The 18,068-nt window shown below is 44.9% G+C and overlaps 1 protein-coding gene across 1 annotated transcript; it reads left to right on the forward strand.

Annotated features, from left to right (window-relative positions):
- The first annotated feature begins 8,596 nt into the window (after positions 1 to 8,596).
- LOC139446087 (alpha-L-fucosidase-like) lies at positions 8,597 to 16,847 on the forward strand. Its single transcript, XM_071227365.1, has 8 exons — positions 8,597 to 9,026; positions 10,206 to 10,312; positions 11,472 to 11,602; positions 11,919 to 12,052; positions 12,852 to 12,949; positions 13,300 to 13,432; positions 14,182 to 14,352; positions 15,155 to 16,847. Exons 1-8 carry the CDS (start codon positions 8,686 to 8,688, stop codon positions 15,408 to 15,410), a joined length of 1,371 nt encoding a protein of 456 aa, XP_071083466.1. The 5' UTR covers positions 8,597 to 8,685; the 3' UTR covers positions 15,411 to 16,847.
- Positions 16,848 to 18,068: the final 1,221 nt, after the last annotated feature.

Here is an 18,068-nt window from a genome sequence, read left to right on the forward strand (position 1 = left end):
AGTCAGCGAGCCTGACCACCCGATCCTGTTAGTCGCCTCTTACGACAAGCACAGTCGCCTTTTACGGCAAGCACGGGTTGCTGAAGACTTATTCTACTCCTTATCTAGGCACGGGTGGCCAAGTCGTCTTAGGCGCCGCGATTCGCCGTGCAGAGTTGCGTCCCTTGGGCACGCCAGAAACCTATGATTGTGGGTTCGAATCCCGGTTTGCCCCAATTATGTTTCTAGGTTTGCCAGCACCATATCCGTGCTAAGTGATAAACGTCTGAGACCTGCATCACGTCGGGCTTTCCTCCCACTGGACCGATCCTGAGAATGAGAATGAAGTTTAAACTTCGCGCCTTTACTTCTATACCTCTGAGGAGACAAAGTTACCTCCCTTTGTTGTGCTTTACGACGTTAGGATTAAATAATTTCGTTCTTTAATAGATTCGTCCCTCAAACGAAAGAAATTATATATCCCGTGGTATCGGAACATCGTGGGGAATGACCAGGGAACATCATGGGGCATGACCAGGGAACATCTGAGGAATGACCAGGGAACATCGTGGGGCATGACCAGAGAACATAGTGGGGCATGATCAGGGAACATCGTGGGGCATGATCAGGGAACATCGTGGGGCATGACCAGGGAACACCATGGGGCATGATCAGGGAACATCGTTGGGAATGTCTAGGGAACACCATGGGGCATGACCAGGGAACATCGTGGGGCATGACCGGGGAACATAGTGGGGCATGACCAGGGAACATCGTGGGGTATGACCAGGGAACATAGTGGGGCATGACCAGGGAACATCGTGGGGCATGACCAGGGAACATAGTGGGGCATGACCAGGGAACATCATGGGGCATGACCAGGGAACATGGTTGGGGATGACCAGGGAACACCATTGGGCATGACCAGGGAACATCGTGGGGCATGACCAGGGAACATAGTGGGGCATGATCAGGGAACATCGTGGGGTATGACCAGGGAACATAATGGGGCATGACCAGGGAACATAGTGGGGCATGACCAGAGAACATAGTGGGGCATGACCAGGGAACATCGTGGGGCATGACCAGGGAACATAGTGGGGCATGACCAGGGAACATAGTGGGGCATGATCAGGGAACATGGTTGGGGATGACCAGGGAACATAGTGGGGCATGACCAGGGAACATCGTGGGGCATGACCAGAGACATAGTGGGGCATGATCATGGAACATCGTGGGGCATGACCAGGGAACATAGTGGGGCATGACCAGGGACATAGTGGGGCATGATCATGGAACATCGTGGGGCATGATCATGGAACATCGTGGGGAATGACCAGGGAACACCATGGGGCATGACCAGGGAACATAGTGGGGCATGACCAGGGAACATAGTGGGGCATGATCAGGGAACATCGTGGGGTATGACCAGGGAACACCATGGGGCATGACCAGGGAACATAGTGGGGCATGACCAGGGAACATAGTGGGGCATGATCAGGGAACATCGTTGGGGATGACCAGGGAACACCATGGGGCATGACCAGGGAACATCGTGGGGCTTGACGAGGGAACTTCGTGGGGTATGACCGGGGAACATCGTGGGGAACATCGTGGGGCATGACCGACCAGGGAACATATTGGGGCATGATCAGGTAACTTCGTGGGGCATGATCAGGGAACATCGTGGGGCATGACCGGGGAACATCTTGGGGCATGACCGAGGAACATAGTGGGGCATGATCAAGAACATGGTGGGACATGATCAGGGAACATCGTTGGGGATGACCAGGGAACACCATGGGGCATGACCAGGGAACATCGTGGGGCTTGACGAGGGAACTTCGTGGGGTATGACCGGGGAACATCGTGGGGAACATCGTGGGGCATGACCGACCAGGGAACATATTGGGGCATGATCAGGTAACTTCGTGGGGCATGATCAGGGAACATCGTGGGGCATGACCGGGGAACATCTTGGGGCATGACCGAGGAACATAGTGGGGCATGATCAAGATGATGGTGGGACATGATCAGTGAACATCTTGGGGCATGACCGGGAACATAGGGGGGCATGATCAAGGAACATTGCGGGGCATGACCGGGGAACATCGTGGGGCATGGCTCAGAACATCTTCGGGCATGACCAGGGAACATGGTGGGCATGACCGAGAACATCGTGGGGCATGACCAGGGAACATTGCGCGGCATGATCAGGGAACATCGTGGGATATGAACTGGCAACGCCATGTGGCATGAACTGGGAACATAGGTGGGGCATGGCCAGGGAACATCGTGGGGCATGAACTGGGAACACCAAGGGGCATGACCAGGGAACATGGCGGGGCATGACCAGGGAACATTTTTGGGCATGAACTGGAAACACCATGGGGCATGACCAGGGAACATGGTGGGGCATGACCAGGGTCTATGGTGGGGCATGACCAGGGAACATCGTGGGGCAGAAGTGAGTGAGTGAGTGAGATGGGTTTAACGCCGCTTTTAATAGTATTCCAGTTATATCACGGAGTGTCAGCTTAATGTGGGAGGAAAGCCCGAAGTGATGCAGGTCTCAGACGTTTACCACTTCGGTGAAACCCACGAGCACGGGTATGGTGCTGATAAACCTAGAAACATAATCGGGCGAACCGGGATTCGAACCCACAATCCTAGGTTTCTGGCGTGCCCAAGAGACGCAACTCTGCACAGCGAATCGCGGCGCCTTAGACGACTTGGCCACCCGTGCCGCCCCCCTTTCCCCCCACACCCTTCCCCTCCCCCCTCCCCCCCCCCCCCCCCCCTCCCCCCCCCACATGAATCTATGTATACAGTTTGACCTTACAGCGCATTGTTCTATTGCTATGATTCACAGTCACGGGTTTTCTATCTGCACAGGGGCGTGATGACGAAGAAGTCGACTCGACACAGCATGTTTAAATTGTGTTTCAACGATACCACATTGGTGACAGCTTTGACGAATCGTAAATTGTCGATTGTAGCGTGAATCACCCCAAACGTGACTGCAACATCTCGCATCTCAATGTCAAGCACAAAGCATTCTGAATGCTGTTTACACGTTGTTCAAAGTGCTTTGGAACCGACCATTTGATGTCCCGGAGTGGGTGGGGGTGGGGTGCGATGGGGTTGGGATTTTCTTTGGATATTAAATATTTTTCAGCTATTTTTTTATAATTCAAAACTATGAGTCTGCAAATATACTCTTCAAAAAAGAAGAAGCAAAGCCAGATTTGTGTGCGGTAGGAATCCTTGATTCGTCGCTGAACCAGATATCTCTCCATCGCAGTTGAGGCCATACCCTGTGTTGACGACACCAATGCAGTTCGTTGTTGACGATGTTGTCGACTCAATATGACGCGTCGAACAGGACGTCTTGCTCGTAGACCTGCAGCTCTTTAACGGTTTCGTACGGTCCGGGTATTTGGGATGTGTCCTTTCACGTTGGTGGCGCAGTCGGATGTAGCGATTTTGGGCGGGGGTTGTTACTCTTGGTCGTCCCGACCTTGGCCGATCACGTGTTTACCCATGCTGTTGGAACCGATCTCATACCTTGTGAGGGGGCACGGGTGGCCCAGTCGTCGAAGGCCCGCGATTCGCTGTGCAGAGTTGCCTCCCTTGGGCAAGCCAGAAATCTATGATTGTGGGTTCGAATCCCGGTTCGTCCCGATTATGTTTCGAGGTTTGTCAGCACCATACTCGTGCTCGTGGCTTTCATTGAAGTGGTAAACGTCTGAGACCTGCATCACTTCGGGCTTTCCTCCCACATTAAGCTGACACGCCGTGTATTGACTGGAATACTGTTTAAAGCGGCGTTAAACATAACTCACTCACTCACTCGCTTCATGCCTTGTGATGGTGCTGGGCGCTGCATTGAAAACAGCTGATCGGGATTCCCCTGCCTATGACATTGTTTCTTTGCACTTTTGACAATCTTAGCATGCTGTTGAACTGTCAATGTTCGATTGACACTGATGCCAGGTAATCAAAAACCCTGCACTTAAATACCGTTCATAGTGTTCATAGTTCATAGTGCACGTGTAGTACGTGCACCTCCATGGCCCTTTTGTTAATGCACTGGCTGCGGTTTCCAGACTAAACGTTTCCTTTTTTTGAAGCGTATATTTTTTAAAATAACACTTTGCAACAATGTAATTTTTGAGGCAGAAAATTGTACATCAGCATAATAATATTGTTTCAAGAATTGTCTGGCACAATTGAATTTGTTCGATATAATCTCTGTCCTCCATCCCCCACCCCCATCCCGAATATCAATTGGTCGGCTCCAAAGATGATCGCATGCTTGAATCACGAGTTATAACAGAAGCCATGCGTGATCTTTGTAAGTATACACATACTATATTGCTTGTTTCAGTTTACACGAGCTTCTGTGGCGGTTTTAACAGATATGTACGTGTCATCAATATGTTCTGTTCCATAAACAGTCACATGCGTCAGATTCGTAACAAAGGAATTCTAGTCGGCGTTCAAAGAAAAGCATCAAATACTCCCAACAATCACCATCCCGCCCTCTCCCCGTCATCGCTTACCATGTAAGTAATGGGCTATTAACTGTGCGCTGGTGTCAGTTTACAGTTTACAATGTACATATGTCACGGGTAGTCAAACACTGGTGTAGACTGATACCCTTGCCCCAAAACAGGCTTCCACATCAGTGTTACCTAATGCTAAGATCCGTGGGTGATGTAAGAGCAACTATGCTTGTCGTAAGAGGCGACTAACGGAATCGGGTGGTCAAACTCGCTGACTTGCTTGATGCATGTCATCGTATCCCAATTGCGTGAATCGATGCTCATGATGTCAATCACTGGATTGTCTGGTCCAGACTCCATTATTTACAGACCGATGTCATATAGCTGAAATACTGCTGAGTGCAGCGTTAAACAACAAACAAACAAACAAACAAACAAATTGATGTAAGACACATTACTTGGGCATCAAAAGTCAGGCAAATACACTTTCAGTATGGTTTTGGCTATGTTTGGCTAAGACAAGAAATTGGGAATGTAAAGTATTTTTTACTTTATTTAAGCAGAGATTAGGTGATAATTTAAAACAGTCATGTTATTCATCCGTGTGTATTTTATAAAGACTACAAGACTGTGTTAGATGTTGAAAGATACCTTTGTGGTGATATTCCAACACATTTAAGAATTGCCATCTCTTGGTTCAGATGCAGTTATTATATTTATGCACTTGAAACTGGTAGATATACTGGAATTGAATATACTGAAAGATTATGTTCATATTGCAAATCAAGGGTCCATTCCTGTATTGAAGATGAATTTCGTGTGTTTTTTGTTTGCAGTATTTATAAAGAAATTAGAAAACAATATATTGGTAAATTTATTCATGAACCGTACACCATGCACACTATATATAACATTGATTTTTTTCTGTATTATGTCTATGAAACAATCATTGCTAGAAATTAAAACAAAGAAGAAAGAATCTGAAAAAAGGATACATGTTTGTAAGTGCATATGCACAAACGTTTAATCTATCTGTATTTTGGACCGAATAAATTTGTCTTGTCCTGTCTTGTCTTGTCTAAACGATTTCAGTTTACAATGTACATAAATACTACCGCTAATACTAATGTATTAGACAAAATTGATCATATATATGAAATTAGTGTAAATTTGAGCACCAGGTGATGTCGCCTTTATTATAGAAGGCAGAAATTCCAAACCTTATTCCAAGCACGAGGGCAAAAAAGTAAATACATTATTTTCCGCATTGTAAGCTAACCATAGCAGCAAAGTCAAAGACAAGCTACCCGTGAAGATCCGGGATAGAAATGGTCTTCAGCAACCGATGCTTGTCGTAACAGAAGACTAACGGTATCGGGTGGTCAGGCTCGATGACTTGGTTGATGCATGTCATCGTATCCCAGTTGTGTGGATAGATACTCTTGATGTCAATTTCTGGATTATCTGGTCCAGATTCGATCATTTACGGACCGCATTCAAATAGACAAAATCGTTTTATTTGTCTTGGTTACCACTGTTTTGCCTTGAGTGAGTGAGTTGGATTTAACGCCGCTTTTAACAGTATTCCAGCTATATCACGGCGTGTCAGCTTAATGTTGGAGGAAAGCCCGAAGTGATGCGGGTCTCAGACGTTTACCACTTCGGGGAAGCCCACGAGCACGGGTATGGTGCCGACAAACCTAGAAACATAATCGGGGCGAGCCGGGATTCGAACCCACAATCATATAATTCTGCACAGTGACTGGGCCACCCGTGCCTCGTTTTGCCTGGAAATTGCAGGTAATACATATAAATTGGCGTTAGAAATTGTTCTGGTGAAATCGATATTCCATGAGTTTTGTTCATGTCGAAGCTTTCTCCTGGGTAAATTGTTCCGCAGAGACAAAACTCCTGGTATATCGATTCCACCAGAACAAATATTCAGCGGGAACATATTTACTCCCAGGACCGCCTCCGTGGTCTAGTGGTAGAACGTCTGCCCGGAGAGCGGTAGGTCGGGGTTCGATGCCAGGCCGCGTCATACCAAAAGACGTTAAAACTTTGTACTTATTATTGTCCTGCCTGGTGCTCGGCTAAAACATGGACCAGTCGGCGCGGAGTCAATAAACTGTGTCTGAGTGGGGTATTCATGTTAAACTGCGGCATGGTATCTCAGTGAGCTTGCCCCATAAAATTGGCATTAGTCCGGACTAGTACAAGCACACAGACACACACTGCTAAATAAGTGCATACATGTCATCGATCCCAATTGCGTGGATCATAGCTCACGATGCCAATCACTGGATTGTCTGGTCCAGACTTAATTTACAGACCACCGTCATATAGCTGGAATATTGCTGAGTGTGGCTTTAAACAACACACAAACAAACAAACAAATAAGTGCAATAACCTTGGATGCGACGTTAAACACCGTTTGACCTCACCACCTATTTACGCTCAGACCACGAACCCAGCATTCTCAATCGAGATATCTGCTGCACAGAGATAGCGAGAAGTTATTCAACAACATAAATAAATAACGATTGTGATAGTGACAGTTCATAGGGGTTGAAATGCGAGAATATGGATCGCCTGCTGTGTGAAATATGTACAAATTAAATCGAAGAAGTAACAACGAAAACTGGGCGCGGTCTTTATTGAAGCTGGTTCAACTTTTGTCATGTTGACTTGAGTGAGTGAGTGAGTGAGGTTTTACGCCGCTTTTAGCAATATTCCAGCAATATCACGGCGGGGGACACCAGAAATGGGCTTCACACATTGTACCCATGTCTGGAATCGAACCCGGGTCTTCGGCGTGACGAGCTAACGCTTTAACCACTAGGCTACCCGACAGCCCCTCATGTTGACTTGAGCAGATAGCCTGGAGCGCTGGGTCTGCACGTCAGTGACCCACTTGTGCACAATGTCTGAAGCCCATTCTTTTTGTCGCCAGGAACCGTGGAAACTGTAACGCTGATCGGTTAATTGTTTTTTATCAATTTTGCCACAAATCCCGGTAGTATGGGACCTATGCTTGCCGTTCGATACAACATAACTGATCGTGTATTAAACGATTGAGTGAGTGAGTTGGTTTTAACGCCGCTTTTAATAGTATTCCAGTTATATCACGGCGTGTCAGCTTAATGTGGGAGGAAAGCCCCAAGTGTACTAGGGCTTAGCTGTTTACCACTTTGGTGAAACCCACGAGCACGGGTATGGTGCTGACAAACCTAGAAATATAATTTGGGCGAACCGGGATTCGAACCCACAATCATAGGTTTCTGGCGTGCCCAAGAGACGCAACTCTGCACAGCGAATTGCGGCGTCTTAGACGACTGGGCCAACCGAGGACCCCAGGGCCCGCTTGCACAAAGCGATCTTAAGGCTAAGATGATCGTAACTCCCATACTTTAACATAGGCTAACAATAGTCGTAGCACTGAGATCACTTTGTGCAAATGGGCCCTGATCGGGTTGTAAGGCTTGTCACTTTGTGGATTGCCTGTCATCGTATGCCAACGGCGTAGGACGTTGTTCATAATATAAATCATTGGTCTGAATGGTTCAGAATCGACCATTTACAGACCACATTGTCGTAAGAGGCGACTAACAAGATTCGAGTGGTCACTGTCGCTGACTTGGTTGATGCATGTCATCGTATCCCAATTGCGTGGATCGATACTGATGATGTCAATCACTGGATTATCTGGTCTAGACTCGATTGTTTACAGATCGTCGGCATGTAGCTTTAAACAACAAAGAAATAAATTCAATATGCCACTACCCCATGACATACAGAAAAAAACGATATTCTACGATGTACCGATGAGGGTTGGCGGTAGCCACCGCAAGGTGTCGCCGTGATAAGAACATTGCCAAAAGCGAAGCGAAACCTCACGCTCGCATAAGGCACAAAGCTTGTATAAAAACACACAACAGAAGGATTGTATCATACCACACAGTTATATAATTAATATCCGATTAACAATTGTATGAAAGACAACAAACTGTGATTTCCTAACTTTGACAAAAATATGCGTGTCACCATCTCTTAAACAAACAATGAGACACCACGTGACAAAAACATCACGAGACCTCGGGTATCGTCTGCAATTGCCGAAGCATGAAGTCACACGGCTAGAGTCACAAACGCTTCAGGAAATATCTTTACACTGTTAGGGACACAAATAGCTTGAGTCATGGCGGTGTTCGGGGTGGTGGCAATCATCCTCCTTGTTATATCGGGTAGCTGGGGTCGCTATGACCCAACGTGGGCGTCGCTGGACACCCGGCCCCTCCCGGGGTGGTATGACGAGGCCAAACTAGGTATTTTTATTCACTGGGGGGTATTTTCTGTGCCCAGCTACAACAACGAGTGGTTCTGGTATCAGTGGAAGGGGTCAAAGGTGAAGAATGTTGTTCAGTATATGGAGGACAATTTCAGACCAGATTTCACATATGCAGATTTTGCTCGGGGATTTACAACCGAGTTTTTCGATGCTGCGGAGTGGGCAGACATTATTCAAGCTTCCGGTGCAAAGTAAGTACATAGTGAAGGTAAACACGGACACTGGGCACGAGGTTGTAACAATAAACGTATGTTTTGAATATGTTATTGAATTGCTCGTTGATGATCAATAATGCATAATTGTGTTGTTAACAGCAGGAACCTCAACTGACTGTTTGTTTGATATATATTATATAACAGTTTTTGAGAGATTCATAGATTCACGTGACGTGTACGATGCACTTGAATGAATATGTATGAGTACTTTCGAACCTGGCTTCGTCTTTGCGTTACTTGATCTTCAGCAACTCATGCTTGTCGTAAGAGGCGACTAACGGGTTCTGGTGGCCAGGCTTGCTGACTTGGTTGATGCATGTTACCGTATCCCAATTGCGTAGATCGATGTTCATGATGTCAGTCACTGGGTTATCTTGTCCTTTTTACAGATCGGCGTCATATAGGTCAAATATAGCTGGCGTTTAACGACAAACAAATACTGTGGGGCGCGCCCGTTGGTTTTGGGTGTGTTGGGATGTTTAAGTCTCGCATGTAAAATACATTTCACAATACAGCATAAACAAGTTTAAATACAACCGAGAAAACGTATGAAAACACTGAATAAATAATATTTAAAATAAAACAATGAAAAGGGATGAAAATTGCCAATTGCATCAACCAAGTTAGCGAGCCTGACCACCCGGACCCATTAGTCGCCTTTTACGGGAAGAATGAGTTGCTGAAGACCCCGGATTCTACCCCGGATCTTTCTGTTGCAGTGCATAATGCACAAAACGGCCACGTCTGGCTTATGGTAACTGCAACATGCGTCGCTGACGTGAGCTTTTGTGATGCAGCACAAGGCACAACGAAAAACGTGGAATATATGGCATAAGTCATACTTGGTAATTGCATCAGTTTTGTCAGTGAGACGTCACATTTAGAAAAGTCCTGATCAAACAACATTTAAGCGAGACTTGTATGACGATCTTTGGAATCTTCGTGGAAAAATAGACATGCTTGTTGCTCTGAAGAATAATATGTTGTGGTTCCCTGAAGGTTTTTTGTTTCCTCCTTTTGGGAACAAAGAATGATATGTTTTAAAGATCTGATTGAAAAAAAATATCCTGACTCCAAAAAACAAAGACCTCTCCTTCCGGCTGACTACAATTAAAACAATAATAATAATATTCATTCACTCGCTTTCTGCTTCAGATACGTTGTTCTGACCAGCAAGCATCATGAAGGCTTCACCAACTGGCCGTCCAAGTACTCCTTCAACTGGAACTCCATGGATAATGGACCCAACAGGGATCTTGTGGGTATGGTTCTCCAATCAATACTGGGGCGGTCGGGTAGCCTAGTGGTTAAAGCGTTCGCTCGTCACGCCGAAGACCCGGGTTCGATTCCCGACATGGGCACAATGTGTGTGTCCACCGCCGTGATATTGCTGGAATATTGCTAAAAGCGGCGTAAAACAATACTCACTCACTCACGCACCTATCAATACTTTTTTTTATGAACACCATGCCAACGTCATGTCCTGTGAGAAAAGATACAGATGGTGGACATAGGTATGTGTCTTATCCGACGGCAAATCACAGAGACGTGTCCGGCACCACTTGGTTTTCACAAGAGAAGATGGGTACATTGTAGCCGTGATGGTGTCAGGCCAGTCAGATAAATACTATGTTTCTCATGACTGGGTAGGGAAGACAGTTGTGTTTCTTGTCTTCAGAAGCTAACAGATGTACATGAAGGAAACCTATGCATAATGTCATCTCTCTTGGCCACGCCCCTACGGCTCGAATTATGAACAGATAGTTCGGCGGCCATTTTGACCACGGCTTGCTTCCCATGCAAAGACTAAAATCATGACATGCGGAAAAACCGGAATCCGATGTAAAACGAAATTTGAGTTAAAAACAGTGGTTAAAATAAATAGGATCAGGGCAATTGGAGAGTCGGTAGCAAGAAGCATGAGTAGCAAGAAATCTAGTTTATTAGGCCTTTGTATAAAATTTATCAATTTTAAAAGAATATGGGTCTCCAGTGTCCTATGCCTGGCATACATGCCAACTAAATGACCTAGTGTTACCTTGCAAATAGGGTGTCGTATCCTGACGGCGTGGGTCATTGCTCTTGCTATCAATCAATGCATTCCTGCCCAGATTTCCTGAGTTGGCTTGATATACACTACCGGACAAAAGAAAGTTTACTCTTGAAAACTAAATTTGACAAAAACAATTACAAACGTCATCAGATCGTTACTCGGCTGAAAACAGTTGCCGAAACAAGACAAAGTCCAAATCACAACTATGATACCCGCATGAAAAATATCACCATCGAATAACCATTTTTTGTTTGTTTTATTTTTAGCCACCATCAAATAACTGTGTATACTTTGTTTTGCCCAGCATTTTAGTCCAGATAGTGCTGACTGTGGCGTAAAACAACTTCAACTGATTGTTTTCTCTTCAGGTGAGCTCGGTGTTGCAATCCGCAACAACACCACTGTCCGCTTTGGTCTGTACCATTCCTTGTTTGAGTGGTTCCATCCTCTCTTCCTCAAAGACAAGGCATCCAGGTTCAAGACCAACGACTTCGTAGCTGTGAGTTACTTAACGATCAATCTCATTAGAATGAGATCTTTTACTCAAATACCAGTAGTGTCAATGAAAAGGCTACTAAAGTCTATGCGTTTTTCTACCGACCCTCTTTGCGGGCATATTGGAAATATCCTTACTAGTTCCGTGGTTCTTTTTTACAACGTGTTCAAGTCAACTGCGTGAATAATATTTTTCTGTATTACACTATCTCTGGCTCTTTTTAATGTTTCAGTGACTGTTATTAGTTTTTTTGTGAAAACAGCTGTCATGATATTCAGAATATGTACTAACCCCGTGCATTTCGTTGCCATGGTTCCAGAGCAAGACGATGCCTGAGCTGTTTGAGATAGTCCAGCGGTACAAGCCGGAGGTTGTGTGGTCTGACGGTGACTGGGAGGCCCCTGATTCATATTGGAACTCAACCCACTTCCTGGCCTGGCTGTACAACGACAGGTTAGTATAGGAATTATACAACACCTACTTATCTCCATATTTACATATGGTTGTAACGTGTAGGTTCCGGGTCAAAATTGGTCTTCAGCAACCCAGCAACCCATGCTGGTTGTAAGAGGCGACTAACAGGATCGGTTGGTCAGCATCCGATAAATATGCAATGATGGCACTTAGCAGCAACCATTTGTCACCACTCGAATGACACGAGTTGGTCATATAGCTGGAATATTGCTGAGTGCAGCGTTAAACGACAAACCAGCCAAACCAACCTCCTTGCTCCATAAACTGTACCCAGTGGTAAAGACACGTGGTATGCGGTTTAGAATAGGTCTTATTGGCACAAACCCGTAAGAGGCTACTAACAGGATGACTTTCTGCCCAAATGTATGGCAACAATACTGCCAACAATGACTGAACCAGAAGTCACGTCTTTCTTTAAATATAAGTTACTACAGTGATTTATTTGGCCGTCAAATCAGTTTCAATCAGAGGTAGTTGTTGAAATTTGAAACTTTCCAAAGTTATGGCAGAATGCGTGTTAAATACATGTATGTATTGATTGTTGTATTGTGTATTGACTGTTGTATTGTGTATTGGCTGTTGTGTTGTGTATTGGATGTTGTGTTGGATGTTGTATTGTGTATTGGGTGTTGTATTGTGTATTGGATTATTGTTGTGTATTGATTGTTGTATTGTGTATTGATTGTTGTATTGTGTATTGATTGTTGTATTGTGTATTAATTGTTGTATTGTGTATTGACTGTTGTATTGTGAATTGACTGTTTCTCTGTCCTTGCAGCCCCGTCAAGGACACTGTGGTGACCAATGACAGATGGGGAGCTGGGATCAAGTGTAAACATGGCGACTTCTACACCTGTCGTGACCGCTACAACCCAGGTCAGTACTTCCGGTCAATGACTAGGGGATTACAATGACACTACATTAACTATAACCATAATATCCGACTATCCTTACAGTCAGGGGAAAGAGACACTCTGTGTACGAATTAAACAAAACGTATTCGAAAACACAATTTTACAGAATCAGAATGTCCCGTGACACCCGGACTGACACGCACGCACGCACGCGCGTCAGCGTCAAGGGTTTCACACTTCGGGGTGTCCTACTACTTGGTGCTGACACGCCGTGATACTGGTTCGGTTGCGTTAATACTAACTAACTCACTCACTCACTCACTCACTCACTCACTCACTCACTCACTCACTGGGGACACTGATTTTTGGCAGGTAAGCTCCAGCCCCACAAGTTTGAGAACGCCATGACCATTGACTCCAGGTCTTGGGGGTTCCGGCGCGAGGCGAAGCTCAGCGACTACCTGTCGATTCAGAGGCTGATCCAGACGTTTGTAGAAACTGTCAGGTGAGGAGAACTTACCGTTGGTTCTTTGTTTTTTTAACTTGCTGTTCCTTTGCCAGCTCGGTGAAGGATTGCTGGTATGTTAACACCTTCTCCCTAAAGTCTCGACTCTGATCTGATAAACAATTAGGCACTATTTGACACTTACATCACAGATTGAATAAGTGCTGGCCATAAAAAAACAAAGTTTATAAGGCCTTACATCTTTTGGTTTGTTTATGACCTAAAAATAGATGAAGGTTTTTTTTTCATCACCTACTTATCCAAATCAAACTTTAAAGTGATCACAAAATCTTGTTCTCTGCTTTTCTATTTTTATTTGTTTTCGGCCAACCTACCATATTTTAGACCCCCAAAACCCGTAGCCCCACAAAAAAAGTCTGGCCTAAATATATTATTTACAACAATACCCTTGAAGATCCGGGGTAGAATAGGTCTTTGACAGCAACCCTTTCTTGCCGTAAAAGGCGACTTTGCTTGTCGTAAGAGGAGACTAACGGCATCGGATGGTCAGGCTCGCTGACTTGGTTTGATGCATGTCATCATAACCCAATTACGTAAATCGATGCTCATGATGTCAATCACTGGATTGTCTGGTTTAGACACGATTATATACCGACCGCCGTCATTTAGCTGGAATATTGTCAAGTGCGCTGTTAAACAACAAAAAAAACACCCCAAAAAACAAAATATTTACATGGTGATGGACATTAGAAGGTGATAGAAATCATATGAGGATGTTAACGTTACAGCTGTGGTGGGAATATGTTGATGAATGTTGGCCCTACGAAGTACGGAAAGATAGCGCCCATCTTCGAGGAACGACTGCGGCAGATGGGGCAGTGGTTGAGGCTGAACGGTGACGCCATCTACTCCACCAGACCCTGGACTCATCAGAACGACACCGTCAACAAATTTATATGGTGAGATCGGACCTTGCATCTTACAGCAGCTGTCGAATATTTAGTGAATAATTAACATGGTGATTAATAGCTATAGGGTGCCCAGAAATCTAAGGCGCTGTAATTCTCTGTGCGGCGTTGCGTCCCTTTGTTGTGTCAGGATCCCGAATGGTTCGAGTCCCAGAATTGTCCTGTTTATTTTATTTGGCTTTGTATTAAATTGACACGACGTGGTGTAACTGAAATAATGTTCAAATTGACGGTCAACCCAACTCACTCACATAGAGCCGACCCGTCAAGATCCCGGGTTGAATAACTCTTCAGCAACCCATCCTTGCCGTAAAAGGCGACTATGCTTGTGGTAAGAGGCGACTAACCGGATTCCGACTTTTGTGATGCATGTCGTATCCCAATTGCGTGGATCGATGCTCATGATATCAATCACTGGATTGTCTGTTCCAGACTCGATTATTGACAGACCACCGTCATATAACTGTTATATTGCTGAGTGCGGCGTTAAACAACAAACATAAAAACAAACACTGTACTCTGACAGTGTTGGACTAGCTGTCAGTCACAGGTGTGCTTCAGCTGGACGCGATGAAGTACAGGTCGCAGTAACACAGCAGACAAAGGTTCTTGAACAGAGCAATCCTGGCAACGACTCCGAAGCAATAACAGAGGCATACGACAGGCCTATATCGCTGCAGTCGATTTGTGCATGCGGGCAAACTCGATTATTTTCCCGTCGTAATGTAGCTGTAATTGCTAACAGGCGTAAAACAACATTCACGAAGTGGTCTGCTTCGTTTTTCTCCAACAGGTATACAAGCAGCAAAAGCGCGACCGGCATGGACGTGTACGCCATCTATACCCGCGACATCACCATCGGCAACATTACCCTAGGGGCCCCCAACCCCAGCCCACAGACCCAGGTAATGTTGCTGGGTAACAATAAAGGACTGTCCTGGAGCCGTGGCGCTACGGGCGGAATGGTCATCCACATTGCCGATATTCCTTTCTACGAGGTCAAGAGTCAGTGGGCATACGCGTTCAGGCTGACTCATCTTCAAAATTAGATTATTTGGAGTCCGTTATCAGCTGAAATATCCACGTTAGGAACAGAGGTAAGACTTCCGCCCGTACACCCGCCTTCCCCTCTCAAAATCATGGTTGGAAGAAACACGTTATATGTAAACTTTTGGATCGGGGATACGGGTGGAAGTCTTTCCGGAACAGACCATTTGAAATTCTTGGCGGGGCTGAAAGAGACTGGATTTTTATGGAAAAATGTTATTAGAAAATGTTGGGAATTTGTTTTTGTCTCAACAGAAGCAAAATATTCGCTTAAAAAGAATTTAGTTGACAAAAATAATTGCTCAGCTACTACTTTCTCAGACAATAATTGTGTATCTTGAAGCAGTGGCCGTACAACTATTCTGTCTGACAAAAATCCAAGCTCCCTCGAAATATTCAATGGTTGTCCCTTAAGATGGATGTATGTCTTCACATCTAATCTTAAGTGGAGATTAATGAGCATTAAACGAACGGTTCTTACAAATATTGATTTCGCACTTGATATGATATAGTATGACATGTGGGAGCGTCCGGGTTAGAATAAGTCCCCAGAACCTCAATGGTGGTCGGATCGGGTGGTCAGGCTCTGTGTCGTCGTTTCTTGGTGGCATTTCAGCTGGGGTATTTCTGACCGGGGTTTTAAACAACATTCACTTACTCATATATGCAAGAGTATCTGTTATTGGTTTTATATGAACGCACTTGGGGTTTGACTGGCGTTGGCTCATATAAATATAGATAGGTATACAGCGGTAAAATTTTGTACATTACGTATTTGGTGTTACAAGGAATTCACAAGAACTGAAAGGTTCCTTGTTCAGACTATGGTAAAGTGCACATGCTTATTAATTCGGCCGTGTTTCTTTGTGGAGCACACACTGATCAGGACGTGTCAGTTACCTCTAAAGCTATCACTAGTATATGGGTTCGAGCCCTGCAAACATTAGACGCACAATGCGATTTGCGCCGTAAATGATATTTTATTTTTGGTTATTGTTAGTTGGTGTTGCATTTTCTATTTTACCTTTTTACTACCGCTGAGTATGTTTAATTCAGCCATAACCCACACATGTATTGACGCGCGACCCTTATTTTAATGTTTTCCCACGCAACGCACAAGAGCGTAAGGAAAGAGCCATGCAATCAACACTCAAATAGATTTGGGGTTACGGTTTTACCCAGTCGTCTACTTTCAAGGCGCCTTGATTCACTGTGCTGAGTTGCGTCCCTTGGGCACGCTAGAAACCTCGAATCCCGGTTCGCCCCGATTATGTTTCTAGATTTGTCAGCACCATAACCGTGCTCGTATCGCACCGAAGTGGTAAACGTCTGAGACCTGCGCGCATCACTTCGGGCTTTTCTCCCACATTTAGCTGACACGCCACGATATAACTGGAATGCTGATAAAAGCGGCGTTAAACCCAACTCACGCACTCACGCACTCACACACTCAAATAGATTGCGAATTTGACCATTATGCAATGCAATTGTGAGTTATGATAAGGGGTTTTGTTGTTATGGTGATAACACGTAAGGGTATGTCATATATTTTTGGTATCATGTCCCGTTGTCCTCATATATACATTGATGTACAATTTTTACACGTAATGTTTTTTTATCAATAAAAGTTACATTCTTGTTGTGCGTTATTTGTTCATGGACAAGCATATGGAGTCGGTTTACCAAATATTGATGTACATATGCTGTCTGGCCTTAGGGTATTAAGGGCAGAGCCTTTATAAATAGATAGCGGCCAAGTTGTAAACTGGTTTCCTTGTTTGTACACGCAGTCGCCTTTCTCTCCCCAATAATCGGCATAGACCCCGATGTAGTCTGAATTACAGACCCTGAAACAAATATATCCAATATAGCCCATGCAAGTCTATAATAGTGGGCACGTCTAGATTACTGAAGTATCTCAAAAAGAGAGTCTCTGGGATGATTATTATTACATTTTATTAATAAGATAATGAACAACTATTTTTTTTAAAACTATATGTTCATTTCAGAGACAAGATGTTAGTGTAACCCTTGTCGCACAAATCTGGTAACATCTGGTCAGAACAGGTCTTCATCACCCGTGCTTGTCTCAGCAGCCGATTCCAGTGAGGATCATGTAGTGACGATGTGTGACCTGATGGACTGTTTGACATCGTACCAGGCCATTGTTCGTGTTTACAACAGGGGCGGTGGAGTACACTGGTGGTCAAAGCTTTCGCTCGTCATGCCGAAGGCCCAGGTTCGATTCCCCACATGGGTACAATGTGTGAAGCCAATTGCAGGTGTACCCCGTCATGATATTGCTGCTTGGAATATTGCTAAAAGCGGTGTAAAACCATACTCACTCAAGTTATCAACAACACTGGTTTTCTTTACCAACACCCAGCGGGGATTCTGGGTAAAAAAAGCTCACAAGCATTCTGAGATGGCCGTAAGAGACGATGTAATGTATTGGGTGGTCTGGCTCGGTTACATAGTTGATTGCGCATCATCGCTGCTCATAGCATCAATTACTGGTTTGTCTGGTCACTTGACTGACACAGGTCACCGTCATATAAAAACCATTGGCTGTATACCCATGATGACTGATCTCTATGGTGAAATGGCAGGGGCAACATTGGTTGTTTGGTTGGTTGGTTGTTTAACGCCGCACTCGGCAA

This window comes from Haliotis cracherodii, unplaced genomic scaffold (genome assembly GCF_022045235.1).
Source record: "Haliotis cracherodii isolate W230 unplaced genomic scaffold, xgHalCrac1.p SCAF_6, whole genome shotgun sequence".
Taxonomy (NCBI): domain Eukaryota; kingdom Metazoa; phylum Mollusca; class Gastropoda; order Lepetellida; family Haliotidae; genus Haliotis; species Haliotis cracherodii.

What these genes read in the sequence shown, in the direction of transcription:
- LOC139446087 (XM_071227365.1), top strand. Translation starts at nt 8,686, where the DNA reads ATGGCGGTGTTCGGGGTGGTGGCAATCATCCTCCTTGTTATATCGGGT. An exon ending in ACCCAACAGGGATCTTGTGG is followed by an intron (nt 10,313 to 11,471) that starts GTATGGTTCTCC and finishes TTTTCTCTTCAG; the next exon opens with GTGAGCTCGGTGTTGCAATC. An exon ending in ACGTTTGTAGAAACTGTCAG is followed by an intron (nt 13,433 to 14,181) that starts GTGAGGAGAACT and finishes TTAACGTTACAG; the next exon opens with CTGTGGTGGGAATATGTTGA.